The following is a 16,650-nucleotide window of genomic DNA, read 5'->3' on the forward strand; positions in this document are numbered from 1 at the left end:
GTTGGGCAAGACATGGTACATCCTTCATACTTACCAGTAGTCCAAGATGAGAGTGATTCAGGGAAAACCAGAACAAAGGGCAAGTGTAACTTGCCAAATTTCTCTTTCATTCAGCTCACCAACTCAAAGGCACATACACAAGCTATTACAAGTTGCAAGCAAGCAGGTTATCTCCATCTACCTCTGCTGAAGCAGAACACCACCACAATTTGAGGAAGAGAAGCTGCACTCCACTACGTAATGGGCCAAACCAGCCATCACAGGACGTCAAGCTGGAACCTTGACCCTGCAGTTAATGGCACTTCCACTTACTCAGAGACATTCCCAAACGCTGAGTAGGCATTTACATCCAACCACAGTTATGGTGAGAGACCACTTCTCACTGCCCATCAATGAGCACTCTGCACAATAGCTTTTGATCTGGCTGGTGCTAACTACTGTGATAGAAGTAATAGTCTGACACTCTGCCCTGTCCTCATTTCAAGTCAAAAAACAAGATCCCTTGAAGGCCCAGGTGAGTTATAAATGTGCTTCTTGTATACTTTACAGTAAGCAGACAAAAACCATCCCTTGGATGTAGAAGGCTGTTTCAAATGGGGCAGTGGGTGAACATCACAATACTTTGAGGCCAACTTTTAACATAAAGAAAACAATGATCAGTGAGTCAAGAAAAAAAAAAAATCACTTTTTAAAAACAGACACCTAAATGAAAGTTTTTCAAATGCCAAAATTAAAAAAGCACACATTTTCTAATAGTATGTAAATTTAGTTGAATAGAGAAAAGCCCAAAAGAGTAATACAAGAAACTATGGTAGCAAGTACCAAAAAGATATAGCCTCCTCCTATTTTGTCAGCTTTTAGTAAGTTTTTAAGTAGTAAATGTCAGGTAAGCGCAGTAACTCATATCCTTGTCCTAACAGTTCTCATACACTTGAAAGTAATTACAGAGATAAAAGCAAGATGAGATCTGAAAGAATAAGTGATAACTTTTACTAAGCTAACCGGTACAGTTTAATGCACACACAAAACAAAAAGCACACAATAAGGAGACAAGTTTTATGCACACAATGGCTTCCTGAAAGATGGTAAGAGCTGCCATTTTTGAGTTTTAGCATCTTCATTTGCCTGTCAAGTAATAGGTAAGATTGTATGCTTCAAAGAAAATAGTAAGAAGCATGTTTTTGCTTAGGACAAAAGAATTCCTATATACACAGTAGCTGCATTGGCTGACTCCTGTGGAATTAGGACAGCACTAAGTAACAGTGGACACTGGTATATGCGTCAGTTTGTCCAACCTTCTGTTCATATTATTGTACTGATTAAAAAAATTCATAAACCAAACAAGCCAAAACCTGTACCTTTAAATTTATAGTTATAAAAGTAGAGAGTGTGCACAGAAATGAGAGCTATCAGAGATTGGCAGTGCCCAAAAATAGTTGTAACAACTGTCCAACAATCTATGAGAAAGGAGTTGCAGGTTCTGTCCCAGATATCATCATCCCAGTCAAATACAAATATATTTATTAGTCAACAAATACAAATATCTTTTTATCCCACCAGACTTATGGGCAGTGGAAAGTGAATTCCTTAAACATGATTTTTCCAGGCCAGGGGTTGACTGATCCTTATACGGCAATGCTGGAAGAATATAAACTGTACTCACGCTACGAATAGGTAAGCTGCTCTCCAATACTGTCAGCTATGCTGTTTTGTAAGCACCACCCTAACTTTGCTATCTTTATTTCAAAAGGTGAATTTGAAATAAAGTAGAAAATTTTCTTTGTATGCAGAAACTCATGCTTAAGCCCTACCACTACAAAAACACACTGTAACTTGCTGATTCCGTAGACATTGGCTCCAGTGCCTCTGTGTCTAGACAGCTTTGAAGCCTATGTGTCAATGGGAAAAACTGTTGGTGGACTACAAAATAATTTGAATTCACTATAACTTGCTAAAATCTGAAGATGGAAGACACTTTGCTTTTCACTACCTAGTGGTCTTATATCAACTTATCCTAGTTCTCAGAAGACAACTATATATATACACACACGTATGTATCTCAAGTAATACCTTGTTGCAGGTTTGAATAAAAAAGTTGGAAAATTAGCTATAATCTTATCTCTCACAAGGATTATCTTCTACCATCCCAACTCCATATCAGCTAGGCACAGTCATGGCCATCAACATGCTTCCCATGCCCCAGTTAACACTTGCAGGGATGAAAACAGTATGCAAATCTTTTAATTGGCCTAATGCAGTGGCTAATCCACTATGAACAGTCCTAAAGCACTGGGACACCAGCCAAACAATTGATGGGTTGAAACTTTTTTTTTTTTTACTTACAGACCAGGTTGCTCCAAGATTATCTACGTTTCCTACAGCTTAGCAATGGTCAAGATCAGATCATTCAGAGCAGAGGAAGGATGTTAACCTATACCGCCTGTATGATCAGATGAAGCAACCTTCATAACAGAGAATTTCACCTACTACTTCTGTAAATAGGTTCATTTTTAAAACAACATGTTCTCTTAGAGCATTCTGGTGTTGCCTGCTCACAGACATTAGGCAAGTATTCTTTTGCAGTGGTGTCATCTAGTGGTCAAATTCAAGGAAAAATTACTTTTTTAATATCTACCACGTTCTGTATGATTTCTTCCTTCTTATACAGTACCTTTAAGCAATCTACTTTAGTCTGCAGGTGGTTGACTTTTTAATTAAGTCCACACTAGTTGTTGGACAACAACTGATTGTCCCCCGCCCTTGGTGCTGAAGGGAAGGCATCATCACATAAGCTATTTTTAAGGGCAGGGGAGGCGGAACTGAAGAGCTAGTAGAGTTGTCCAACCTAAAATCTCAGATCTCTTCACTGCTCAACTCAGACTGCAAGCTTACAGATTATTTAACTAATTATTGCCCTGCTCATTTGTATACCTTAAGACAGACAGCCATTATTTCTTGTGATAGTGTCCAGTCTCTGAACACTGACAATAAATCACAACTGGTTGTTTGCACATGCTTTAAACCAAGCTTTTCCTCTGACAAATTAGAATAATTAAAAAATTAAAAAAAGCACAGTCCTGACCTCAGGAGTCCTACAGCCGAGTGAGTTGCGTGGTTACAGGTTTCATTCAGTGTGTCTGAGGCATTCACTGAGGTTATTTTAGGTAGCCCTTCAACACCACGTAGTTCCAGCTTTCAGGCAACTGACTTCAGATGCCAAGATGTTGAAAATCAATTTCACAAGTTTTAAGTACCAATAATAGAACATAATACTAAGACAGCAATGAACGGACAGATTCCTGCAAGAGATGCCATTCCTTGTGGAAAAACAAAAGGCCAAGTAGTATCATATGGATCTTAAACTTGCAGTTCTGAAGAGCAAATATAGGAAGCAATTCCAGTCAATATTTTTCCTCTGCTTCAAATAAAGTGCGAGCTAAAACATTAGCTGCTTATTTTACATCTTAACTGACCATGGCTGACATGAAATATTGCTCTAATTTCCCCGCCAACAAGTTTTTGAATAATTTCCATACCTTTTCCAAAAAATTACTTTCCATAAACAGCAATTTGACAATCTAAATAATGGTCCTTATAGTGCCAGCTGTTTTCAATTCCTTGGCAGCTCAGACAAACTTAAACTTAATTTGAGATTGTTTTCTGTCTATATTAGATGATATTTCTGACCGATATTTCAAATAACTTTGTCTTTTATTAAGGCAGTACAAGGAAAGCATTGTTACACAACTCCTATGGTTCTTTAACTGGGAATCCAGTCACCTCATGTTTTAAAGCATAACAGAGCTGCCACTTTGGCAAAAAGTCAGCCCCAGTTTGACCAGAAAAGCTGGCCACACACAAACCACAAATGCTGGCTATTTTTAATCAATACATCATCTGAAAGAGTTAAAGAGCAAGCAGAATTATCTCCTTGTTGCTTCTACTAGATTACCAAATTGCACATATCGTTTTCAGAGACTGCCTGAACAAGCCACATCATAGGACCAGGGGGCTTTTTCTGCAATTTCCTTCTGGTTGATAAGGGCTGTTAAGACACCACACATACCAAAACAACAGGAAGACAGAATATCTCCCGAACTCTGAGTTCCTCCTACCAGACCTCAGCAACAAGGCGGAAGCAGCCAGTTCAAAACTGAGCAGCGCAACAAAGGGCTAGAAACCAGAAGAGCCTGATAGGGACATAGAGATCAGAAAAGAAATGGGGCATCAGGTTCTGCAACAACCAGAACACAAAGGTTGGATACAAGGACCACCGGTCTCCAAAAAAACCCAACAACAACAACAAAAAACCACACACAACAAAAAATCCCACACAAAACAACCCCTTTTGCCTAGCCTCTGCACAAAGCATGTGTCCTCTTACTCTTTCTAGATCACCTGTCCATTGCTTACAGTACTACAAACTATATGCTCAGGTTAAAAGCAATTACATTAAGCCAAAATGCTTACCCTTCTAATGTTTGGGTTCACTCCCATTTACTTCGCTCAAAACCTAGAAACCTGCATCAAGGCAATCTATCCTACAAGAATTACATGTGCAAAGTTAGGAGCTATAAAATATCAATACTTAAACTGCTTGAGCAACACCTGGTTACACACGCATGTTGTAGGTTTCACATTAAATGATGCATGGAGCTCAGATAACAAACAATCCTGCTAACATTACACGTGCAAAAAACTTCATACATAAATGCAGTGGAAGACTTGTCAACACAACACAACTGGGTTTTCATGATCTGTCAAATTCTTTTGGTCTCACAGGATGCTATAACACTATAGATGGACTGTGACCATTTTTGCTAGAAAAGATCACAAAAGCATAGCTGCACAGGACAAACACACACAAATCGCTCTGTTGAACAGCTGTGTTATTTACAAGTAACATGAGTTGGTATACTTAATCCCCAATGTAGTACTTCAAAATATAGGTCAAAATCAACTGTTAACTGGGCAAAAGAATAACTATGCCTCACCTCCTCCCACATTGTATTCTTTAATTATGTATCTCTCCCTATGCATTACCACGTTATTTGCACTGTTCCCTGGATTTAGTATTAAAGGTCTGAACTAGCTCTCTGCTATACGTTTGTCTAGATCATGAGGGGCATACAACAGCTAAGGTGAACTTTCCATGCTTCGTTTTACCACACACAGATTTATACTTACGTAGTTTTAAAACATACAATCTCCAGCAGGTTAATTTTCAATGGAAATGGATTTTATCTGAATCTTTGGTATTTTGAATGCTATCTAGCCCACCCCAAAGGCTTTAGAAATTTAGGGTATATCCTATTAATATATTGATCTGTGAAAGTGGAAAATAAACACAAAATTGTTAGATATCTATCTCAACACACTTTTGAATAACCAAGATGACTGAATTAAAGGCTGGTAAAAACCTGATAGCACTATCTTCATGAGACAGAATCGTATCACAACTTTATCTGAACCGAATTTAGCTTACATGGTAAGCAGAAACCATTTTGTTAGGGATTCTGAATTTCAAAAGACAAAGAAACAAGACAGACTTGTATTTATTGCATATAAGCCTACTTTTCATTTAAGCTTTGAAAAGCTAAGATGCACAAGCATAAGTATTTTAGCAAAGAGCTTAGAAAAGTAAGAGAAAGACAGGAGGGTTGTTCTTGGGGAAGAAGTTTGTTCTTCTAACACATTCTTTTTGCTATTAGTTTGGAAACTAATACTGTTTGATGACAGTATCATCAAAGATTGAAAACAAAGGCGTTTCACTGAGCAAATGAAAACCAGCTGAGAGTTGATAATATTGAGGTTTCTAGTTTAAAACAACAGGAAGAAAACCACTTATTCTCCAAGCAAAGTGACTGTAATACTAGTGGTAACCTGTGTCTAGTCATTAGACAAGTATAAAGATGAGGAAGATAGAAACAAACATTGGATATAGGTTTTCTGTACAGAAAGCAGCAACTCTACAGAAGTTATTCTCATCCTAGCTTTGCATATGGAGACTTCACTGGTTGAAAGGAATACAGCAGGGAAGAGATGGAAAGCTCTTCTATTAAACACCGACATTATTTACATACCCAAACAAATTTCCTTACAACTTATCTCCTAGAGCACATCAGATTTTTACTTCCTGGTGTAGTAGAAAATTTGCCTTAAATAAGATCCAGTTCAGTTGCTAAAAAAAACCCTCATACAGAATAACGGTGTTCTTCAATGACCAATTTAAACCAGCTCACTCCTATCACCCCATATACACCAGATTATGCACCGAGACCTCAGGCTACCCACAGAAGTTGATAGGTTGTGCCCTGACTAGTCAGCAGGGTAAGCTGGCACCTTCCTCCTGAAGAAAGACAAAACAAAACATCCCCACAAACAAAAAATTCAGCAGCATTGGAACCCACAAAGGCTTCAGCACACATTCTGCAGGTATTCCCAGGTTGAGCATGTTTAAATCTTTCCCATTTTAAACCTCAATTAGGTGAAACTGCAAACTCATTTAAACAAAATATGGACCTTTTCTAGTCCTCTCACAGAGGTGCTTTAAAGAAAGACGCAAGCTAGCTCCATGTTGTAAAACAACTTACTTATACCATGGAGCATATGTACCAATGATATGAGAAGGAAAGCATCTGAAGCTCAAAATTCCTCCAAGTTTTTAATCTGTTTAAGATAACAATAAAAACGCTTCCAATACATATGGATCAGTATAAGTGCAAACATAACACTAAGTGGGGAAAAAAAAAACATCCCACTAAAACCCAGATAATCACCTGTTACAAACATTTTATGATTAATACCCAACTTCTGAGAATGCGGTCAATTTTCATCACTACCTAAAAAAGCAGAAATCTAACTTTCATCAATTCTTTAGGCTTTCAATAGCTTCACCATTCTGAGTACACAAAACACCATATGATCAATTACAGTCTGGGTGACGTTATTAAAAATTTCATATGATTCTTAATTCATAGCTTCCCCTAGTTTCTCATTACATCTCATACTTTCTCACACCAGGGGACTGACATTCCTCTGCAAATCCACCACACAGACCAAAAAACTGCAGTCTCAAGACCCGGCAGAGCTGTCCTGCCTCCACAGTTGCTTGCTTCTAAGCTAAGGAAAGAGATACCAAACCCAGCAATACAATCCCTACTCTTAATTACAGTAGGGAGAAGCAGTAACAGTATTGTTAGCTTAAGCATCAAATCCCACTGCAGGTGTGTTTGATGGAGTTTATTATCACGACTTTTGATTTTAAACAGCGGACACAAAAAACGCCCACACCAAATTAAAAAAAAGTATTTTTAAACATACTTACCTTGCACCATTGTTTCTAACTACTTCCACTGTTTCGCCAACAAAATACCGATCCTTGACATAAGCAAAGATTTCATCACAGATCTCATGAAGTCGGGAGCGATGGGTAAGGGTGGCCAAGTACAGAACTGGAATGATGAGTGCCTCTGGAAAACTTTGAAGATTCTGTCTGGCTTTCCTCTCTGATTCCAGTGCTTCTTGATATGTGAGTCCTGGTTTACCTGTGACAGCACAGCTCCACACAAGGCTGTTGCACAGAATGGTGCGTTCAAAAAAATCACTGAAAAGACAGAGGGTGGGGGAGAGAGAAAGAAAACAGTTGAGTTCTGACATTTTCAGTTTGCTCACTATCAATACAGCAGCAAATTTCTTTTACAAGCCTGAAATGCAGAGGCAGCTCTACTCCTGTACAGGTTGTAGATAATCAAGGGTTATTTACTACTGTTTAGCCATGGCATGGTAAATTGCTACCGTAAAACCAAAGTCTCCTCTCACTACAGACTATAGTAACAGTATCAAGATCTAGAAGTGTTGCAAACAAATATTCACGTATAACAAGCCTTATGCATACGAATAATCACACTGAATTTAATAGGTGTCATATCCTCCTCACATCCCCCACATTTCCACAAATATTTGCAAGAGGAGGGTTAAAACTGTTCAAACATAAAATAACCTTAAGATCACAGAAACATGTTGAAACTTGAATATGTTTCAGATTTTGAGTGCCCTAGCTCACAAATCAAAAGATAGGAGAGGTAAAAAAATTCATGTCAAGTAGTTCTCTAAATAGTTTTTATTCCCTCACTGTTTGCATTGCTCTTCAAGAAAGCATTAAACTATTTTTTCCTACAGATTCTTCTCCTCCCTTGTCCATTAGCAAATACTGATTCTCCTCCTTCCCTGTATTTCCAATTAACACTAAAATTACATAATTGTTATTTATTGCTTACTAGTCATATTGGAATCAAGAAAGAAGAGTTTTCTTCTTCAATTAGGCAATACCTGTCAATTTTTGACAGTTAACAGCTGTTGTTCTGATACAACACTTTCTACATGAAGTAGATGGTGTAGCTATTCGCAAAACCACGTTAAACATACCATACACTACGGATCAGTGATCGGACAGCAGAGCAATCTTTCAACATGCCCCAGTTCAGACACTGATTTTTATTTGCCTGCCTTTAAAAATATTAATGGACTAGTATTGATAAGTATACAACACAACACGACACACAGTTTTGTTTTGCCTTTTATCAGTTCCGCTATTCCGCTATTTCAAGCTATTTCAAGTACACAGTACTTTCAGAACACTGCACACTACACAAGATACCTATACCGCTGCGCAGTGTTCCCATTTTTAAACGCCTAGAACTGTTCAAATCATTTATTGTAATGGGATGAGAATTGGACAGTTCACATGAGTTTTTTCTTGCAGGCTCCCTGCAAACTCAAGCTGGCAAACATGCATTAGTTAGACTGATGCAGATGATGATGTTCACTACAGATGGACAGATGAACCATAACATTTTGTAAATGAAAATGGAAATTCCAGATTGAGGACAACGGAGGGTCCTGGCTCAGATAATCCTTTCTGTATGAACACAGGATTCCTCCAAGTGAGAGAAAGATGCTTTAGGAAGAACATCAGCTGCAAGAAGGGGAAAAGGACAGAAAAGGAAGAGAGATATTATCTGAGTAATCTTTAACAGCTACAAAATTTCCTATTCTTATATCACCTGCATCTACTCAATATATTTGACAGTACATGGGTCTAACACTGGTAAGTAATACGGAATAATTTGGGTTTGCTTACTCTAAAACAAGAAAAGGAGAAGAACAAAGAAGAGAGAATGAGTGAAATTATTCTTCAATACAAGAAGAACAGATGTCTGTCAGTCATTCTTTGTGCATAGGACAGAATATACTTTTTTGCTGTTAACCATGGTGAATCAGGATCTTTAAGGTATAGACTAGTTACTTAAACATTTTAAACAGGTTCGACAAAAATCTGCATTTTTAATTTTTTTTGTTAAGGTGATGGAATACGTAATACATAAAATCTCTCAGGGTCTCCTCCTGCCCTACATTTCAATACTTGTGTATTAGAATCACAATAATTTTTAGCAGTCTTATTGACTTCAATAGATGAAGGAACATCTACGCAAATCTTCATGCAGCTGTGTCTCTCTACATATATTTTTGTCTCACACACAAGTGTTCACAAAGAGGTTCTTGATAATTATCTTTAGCCAGGAAAGAGAAAACCACCCTAGGAGTTATTTAAAAAAAATACCAGAACATAATTTTCAAAAATTATGAAAGTACGGGGTGGCAGTGGGGAAGAGGGCAGAGACAGAGGAAGACTGAGGTTGACACTGACAGCGTCCCTTTAAGAGCTGCTGTTATTCTTTGTGAGGGGACACTGGGCAGTCATGCTATTTAAAGCAACAGCATTGAACTTGCAGGGAGGGGAAGAAAAACCCCACACCTAAAAAAAACCCAACCAACAAACCCCTCTCTAAAAATTTTGAATCCATGATTATTACAAGTGTAAAATTCTAAGATTAACTGAAACACGTTTGAAGAAAACATTTTTCCATTTGCATACAAGAGTGGTTTGTGTATCTAGTTTCATTCTCCCTCATTTCCTCTTTTGTTTTGTGTGGATTTTTCCCCATTAACTTAAAGGGAAGAAAGAAAAAATGTGCGAAAAAGGTTACATTCGATTTTGAAAGCATTATTTGTCTTTAGCTAGTCGTTACCTATAGCACATCAAAACCATCTGTGGCTTAGTCTGTTAACACAGTTTTATTGCAATGTTTTAATGATCTCACTTTAACTTGGTTTGAGAGAGAAGAGAAAACAAAATCCCAACAGTATAGCAGTAGATGTTATTTGTAGTAGTCTTTCTGTCCTTGTCTCTCTCTGGTGCACACCAGTTATCACAAAAATATTTACAAAGAGCAGACACAACAGCTACCAAACCAAGGGAAGAGTAGCAGCAGCAGCGATACCCTTTCTCTTTACAAAGGGTAATAATGCACTTGATCATATTCTACATTCAACTTCAATTCACAACAGCAAGTGCATCTGCTGCTACTTCACATCTGAAGCCTTATCTACATCTTTATCAACAGTATTACAGTCCTTGGGGCTTCCTCTTGACAACATGGAGAGGGAAGTTCATACAAAACACGTCCACAGAGCTCACTTGCATGGTCCCATCCCCCTGCGAGAAATCCGACTGGACTGCAGCGCCCTAGTGAAGATGTCCTCATCAGCTCAGCTACTCAAGGAACAGGGACTAAAAAACAAGTTGTCTTTGTAGTAGTAACTGATGCTGACTTCTCAGCTGGATGTCTTTTTTCACTTACATTATACAGCTAGTTTCCCATGCAAGGTAAGGTAACCAGCTAAATTATTGGCAAATCATTGGTAAGTAGTTTAATAATGCTATTTGGCAGGTGTTTAATAGGAGGCAGTTCATCAACAGAAGCTAGAAATAAATTACTTTCAATCTCTCTCCTGACTGCACTTGCAATGGATATAAAAATCCAGCCTAGAAATGACAGATGCCTTTTGCTTGAACTAACCAAGTATTCCCACTGAGTCCAAGATCTACTGTATTTTTAGTGTGTTTCAAGAACACGTTTGTTTCAAACCATTTCCTTTCATTCATTTTCTTAGCATATATTAAAAACAAGTGGGGGGAGGGTGTTTTTTTAAACAGAAGAATTATGTATCAGAGAATGTAAAATACGAGAAAGTCATGTTAAGTAAGTGAAATTTAAGAGAGCAAAAAGCAGGAAAAAATAAATCTAAGGAATGGCTAATTTGTAATAATCATTATTTTTAATCCTGAAGCCCCTATAAGTTTCTAATATATAATCTATTTAGCCTATGGTAGGAGGGTAATCACAGAAGACCAACCCCACCAGTCTGGAACACAAAAGCATTCCTGTACCCTGCCTTGTCTCTAGAAGTGGTCAACAATACAAAAAAAATAAAAGCACAAAAGAAAGAAAGAAACAAAAAAAGATATAGACACACATTTATTCCTTAACATTTACAGGTTAATTATGCATTAAGGAATATGTTTCAAGTTATGCGTTTCTCTTCAACAAAACAGAAAAATCCACCTGATTTAACTAAGGACACTTTGAAAAGCCTTTTGAACAGATTCCTTTTTGACTGTAACCAAGAATTCCACATGCCAATCTATAACGAAGTTTCAGTAAGTTGTGAAGATGCAAAACAGCTCTTCCCCACCATGTTTTAGAATGAGGAACATTCCTACCACTGTACCTGTACTACTCACCATTTTCTTTCTCAGGCTGTCTTCACAAGCAAGACTTCCCATCCTTTAACAGTAGCTTTCACCACACATCTATATCAGCTATTAACTTTCACAGACAAGGTGTCAGAAGACTGGTGGCAACATCCCACCAGTTTAATGTGTTTCTCGTGCATCCCACGCGTCTCGTGCATCCCTGTACTTGCTGTTCCAACTACTGCTATGGCTCCAGAGACTCTTTTGTTGGTCTGTCCCCAGGTCTGTACCTCTAACCAGGAGCACAACCAAGCACGAAGAACATCAGTTCCCCCAGTTCCTGTTACTCCTAATACCATCAAACACTACCACCTCATTGCATCCCCTTTTAAAGGGTTACAAAATTATGCAATGGTATTTCAGATTAAAAAAGGAAATGCATTCTTAATGGGAAAGTCATTTTACAAAATACTAGTCTTGCCAAACTCTCCTCGTATTAGCATAATGCTTTCTTATACAGAGAAGAGTAATACTAATGTATGATTTGTATTCGTCTCTACTAAAGCTGCCGTGGGCATGAAAGAAGCTTTTCAACACTAAGTTTGTGCTCTGTTAAAAAAAAAAAAACAGCAAAAAAAAAACCCAAACAAGAAAGCAATTTAAGTCTTAACCCTTTGTAGTAATTAAAAGCTTCATGTAATTGAGGAAGGGGATGAATTCAGCTAATCGTATGTATATATACAGCCTGCTTGATCTAGTCAGATTGTAAGTTTTAAATTCTCCCCTCAAAAAATTCAAGTTGCCATTGCAAAAGTAGATTCAGAGAAGCCTGATTTGGACAATGGTTTTCTTTCATGAAACAGCTAACACAATTTTTAAAGAGTGGGCCCTCCTTATCCTTATTAATCTAACTGGCCTTGCTTAGGCAAAGAAACGGGAAATGTTGTTTCCAGAAGACACTTGCTATTTGAAGCATCACTTTGCAGCCAGCAGAGACAAGGATCAGCATCTTTAAAACTTGCTGAAGGATGTCCTCCAGTAGATTATGCCACAAACAACTAACGTTAATCCAAACTTACTCATCCGTGCCAGGATGCCTTGCTAAGTAAAAAATAAACTTCTCAATACAAAGCACCAGTTTTACCCAATCTAACAAAAAAGCCAGAAGATAATGAAAAAAAAAACAAACAACACAAACCCACCCCACATACCCAAAAAACAAGCACAGCAGAGTTTTCTGTAGCGTTTTCTCAAATACCATATTCTAAGCCCAGACCTCTGAGCTAACCACCCACTGACATTTCTAGGGATCACCTGTGTGAACACAAGTCTAAATGTATCCCTTAACTTGTGAACTTTGGTTAAATACAGAATTTGGTCTTCCCTATTTTTTCTTAGTGGCAACATCCTTGCAGTGTAAATAAGCCTGTCAGAGTACTCAAAATATTCACCAAACCTGTAAGAGCAAAAAGATGTTTTAAAAGGATGCTTTTCATGATGAAATTCTAGCAAAATGACACACACCTGAAATGTATTTCAGTGCAGTGTCAACAAATACATTACAGAGTCATCTAATTATGTGATAATAATAATTGTAACCAGAAAAGCAGCTTTCAAAGTATTGGAAGCTGGGGAAGGGGGACTTAATTCCTACAAAAACAGGAGACTCTCAGCTCTTGCTCGTTACGCTCTTATACACCCTATAATGAAAACACTCCTGACAAAACTTCCAACAAAATATTCAACACCCGCCTTCCCACCCAGAGTATATTATCCAGGAAACGGCAAGGCATTACCCTCTAAAGTTACCTAATCCAACTTCTTTAAAATTTTACTAGGTGAAGTGTATTTGAGTAAGAAAAAACAAGTCTAAACAAGAAAAAGATTTAGGTGTGCTCTAATTTCATATGCTGCAAATGAGAAGTATTTCAGATTTAATCTCATTAGTCTGCACGTCTTCAAAAAAAAAAGTTTGGATGCGGGGGCCTTTCTGTAGGTGGGGATGGTGCTGGGTCGGACAGGGCGGGGAGTGAAAACACAGACACGTTTATCAGCTTTTGAAAAACGTATCGCTAAATACTTTCTGGCAATTATTCTCAGAAGCGATACAGTAAGCAGCGGCAAGTTCGGGGCTATCCGAGCAAGGCACCTTCAACGGTTAACGACAGTTTCACAGTTTCAATTGGTCTTTTTACACGGAGAGAAGGGAAAAGAAAAAAAAAAAAGCACGGAAGGGACAGAAAGAGAGAGGAAAAACCTCACTAGAAGGACAGATCATAAGGGGACAGGTGCGCCCGCTCGGTTTCAGGCCGGCTCGCCCTCCGGCGGTGCCGCCCGGCCGGGCAGGGAGGGCGGGCGGGCTCCGGCTGCGGGACCGGAGCCCCGCCGGGCAGGTGCAGCCCCCCTCAGCCGGGCCGGGTCACCCCCTTCGGTCGGGCCGGGCGGCAGGGCCCGCCGGCCATTTCCAACCGAGTCAGCCAGCGGCTCCCCGCGGAGGCGGGGCGAGCGCGGCCCTGGGCGGCGCAGCGGCTCCGACACCCCGGCCCGGCGGAGGACCGGTAACGCGGGGTTACCCGCGGCGGGGAGCCTAGCGCGGCCGAGCCCAACGGGCTCCGCAGGCGGCGCCCCCCGCCCGCCCGCTATCACAACAATAGGGCGGCCGGCATACGCCGGGCGGGCGGCCCCGCTGCCCCGGCTGAACCCGGGCCCGGCGCGGCCCCTTCCGCGGGGCGGCCTAGCGCCCTCCGCCGCCGACACGCGGCTGCGGGCGGGGGCGAGCCCGGGCCCAGCAGACGCTCGTTACCGCCCGCCGCCTCCCACACGCGCAACTTTCACTTCCCCGGCGGGGGCAGGGGGACACGGGCGGGGGCGACACCGCGGAAGGAGCGGTGCGGGGGCGACCGGGGGGAAGGTGGGTAAGGGGCCGGCTCCCCTCCTTCCCCGTGAGGGGAGTGGGCTGCGGGACAGCCCCGCCGGGGAGGGGCAGGGATTCCCCCTGCCCCGGGCGGGACGATCCGCCCTCTTCCCCCCCCCCCCCCCCCGCAGGACTCGGCGCCAGCCGCGCCCCCCCCTCCACCCCCGTCCCCCCCTCCGGCGCTGCCGGGGAATCCCCTCCCCGCCCGCCCAGGTGTCAGCTCTTCGGGGGTTAAACCGCTCCCGACCCGCCGCGGGGGGGGGGGGGGGAAGCACGGACAAACGGACGGACGCGGACACAGACACAGGGGTTGTCTCTTACTCGTAGTCCCTGAAGATCTCGTTAGTGACCCTGCAGTAGAAAACGCGCTCGTCCGGCCGAAGGTCGGCGGGGGGCTTCACCCTCACGAAGGGCTTTCGGTGCAGCAGCGGCATCGCCCCGCTCCGCGCTCTCTTCCTGCCCCGGGACCCGCTTCGAGGGGGAGGGAAAACAAACAAAAAAAACCCACAACAAAACAAAACAAAAAAAGACAACAAAATACGGAGGGAGTGAGCGAGTGCGGGGAGCGGCGCCCCCCGGCCCGGGGAGGAGGGAGCGGGCCCGGCGTGTCCCTCCCCCCGGGGGAGCCGGAGAAGGAGCGGGAGAAAGCGCCGGCGGCGGCGCGGCGGCCTTTTGTGTGCCTGACACGCCGCTGCCTGCCTGGGACTGCGCGCGGAGCGAACGGCGGATCCTTCCTCCCGCCTCCGCCTCCCGCTGCCTCACAATGGGGCCATGACGCCGAGCAGCTCGCGGAGGCGGCGCCCCCCGCCCCGACCGCGCAACGTGCTCGGCTCGGGGGATACCCCGGCCGCCGCTGCGCTTTGTCTCCTCCGGTTCCCCTGCCCCCGGGTCACCCCCTTCCCCCGCCTCTGACCCACACGCGCCGGGCTGGACACCAACTTCCACTCCCCCGCCGCCGCCTCCTCTTCCTCCCCGCAAACCAAACACCCAGGAGGGGCAACGCCGACCACTTATCTCCCTCTTTCCCTCGCTGCCGGGGCACTAGCTAAAGGGGTCCTCGCCCTTCCAGCCTCGCCCCGGCCCGGCCGGGCTCCGCCGCCGCGGGACAGCGCAGGGGGCTGCCCGCCCTCCGGCCTGGGGCGGCGGGGGGCCCCCTCCCTTCCCCTCCTGCCCACCTGGTGCGGCCGCAGGCTGCCCTCGCTGGTCGGCCGGCGCGAAGCGCGGAACCCCTTACCGCGTTTCTCTCCTTTCCTCTGCCCCCCCCGGCTCCTGGGAAGTTTTTGATCTACTTCTTCAAGCCCTCAATCAGGAAGAGCTGCGGGGAGGAGCCTTCCCCTGCTCTCCCCTACATCTTTATTGGCCGCTCGGTGCCTTCCAGCGTGTGTCACACAGGAAGACAGCGAGCTACATTATTAATTAATGGCTGAGAGGGCGCATCCTCCATTTTTGAATTATCAGCCGGAGATCTCCGGTGCGTGGGGGGTGGGCCTAGGCTGGCTGGCCGTGGGGGGGAGGCGGCTCTGGCCGTGGGGCGATACGGGCCGGGCTGCGGACGGCACGGCACGGCACGGTACGGTACGGCGGGGCGGCCCGGCCCGGCCCGGCCCGGCCCGGCCCGGCCGCGCCTCCTGCCACCGGCATTACCAGCGCTTCCGAAACCGGTTTCCGAGCAGCTGGGGAAGCGCCGGCCCCTGGAGAGCGCCAGCCGCCCGGTCCCGCGGGGAGCCGCTGCCCCGGTACCTGCCCTGCGAGCGCGGGCCGGCGCCTCTCCTGCAGGGCTTTTCCCTTCGGCAGGTCCACAGCGCTTTCGGCGTTTGACAGTGCAACGCCGGGGACGTTTCTCTGTTACAGCCCAAAAGCCAAGGGGGATACAGCTGTCAGAGCGTACGGGGGCACACGGGTGTATTTTGCTGAAAGAGAGATCACATACAATTGAGACGAGCGTAAGAGTTGTACGTGGGCCCCTTAACGTTGCCTCATTTTTTTCCAGTTCACCGAAAATGTCACTACGTGGTTGTACTAGTATATTAATTTTTCACCTTTTTTTTTTAACACTAATGCATTTACAGTGCCATTGGTAATTAAAACTGGGGTGTTAATTTAATTGTGTTCTTAAGAGTGCTAGCCAGCTTGAAGA

At 43.3% G+C, this 16,650-nt stretch overlaps 1 protein-coding gene across 5 annotated transcripts in view; it reads right to left on the reverse strand.

The window, feature by feature from the left end:
- The window catches only part of BAZ1A (bromodomain adjacent to zinc finger domain 1A), a 66,187-nt gene extending 50,260 nt beyond the window's left edge, over positions 1-15,927 (reverse strand). The window contains exons 1-3 of one of the 5 annotated variants that reach the window (XM_064460249.1): positions 15,748-15,927; positions 14,835-14,984; positions 7,328-7,606 (exon numbers count right to left, since the gene is read on the reverse strand). In XM_064460249.1, the coding sequence (XP_064316319.1) occupies positions 7,328-7,606; positions 14,835-14,947 (392 nt within the window). In that variant the 5' untranslated portion in view covers positions 14,948-14,984; positions 15,748-15,927. The other 4 variants (XM_064460247.1, XM_064460251.1, XM_064460250.1 and 1 more) reach the window with 4 other exon arrangements.
- Positions 15,928-16,650: the final 723 nt, after the last annotated feature.

The sequence above is a fragment of the Phalacrocorax carbo genome, chromosome 9 (genome assembly GCF_963921805.1).
Source record: "Phalacrocorax carbo chromosome 9, bPhaCar2.1, whole genome shotgun sequence".
Lineage (NCBI taxonomy): Eukaryota > Metazoa > Chordata > Aves > Suliformes > Phalacrocoracidae > Phalacrocorax > Phalacrocorax carbo.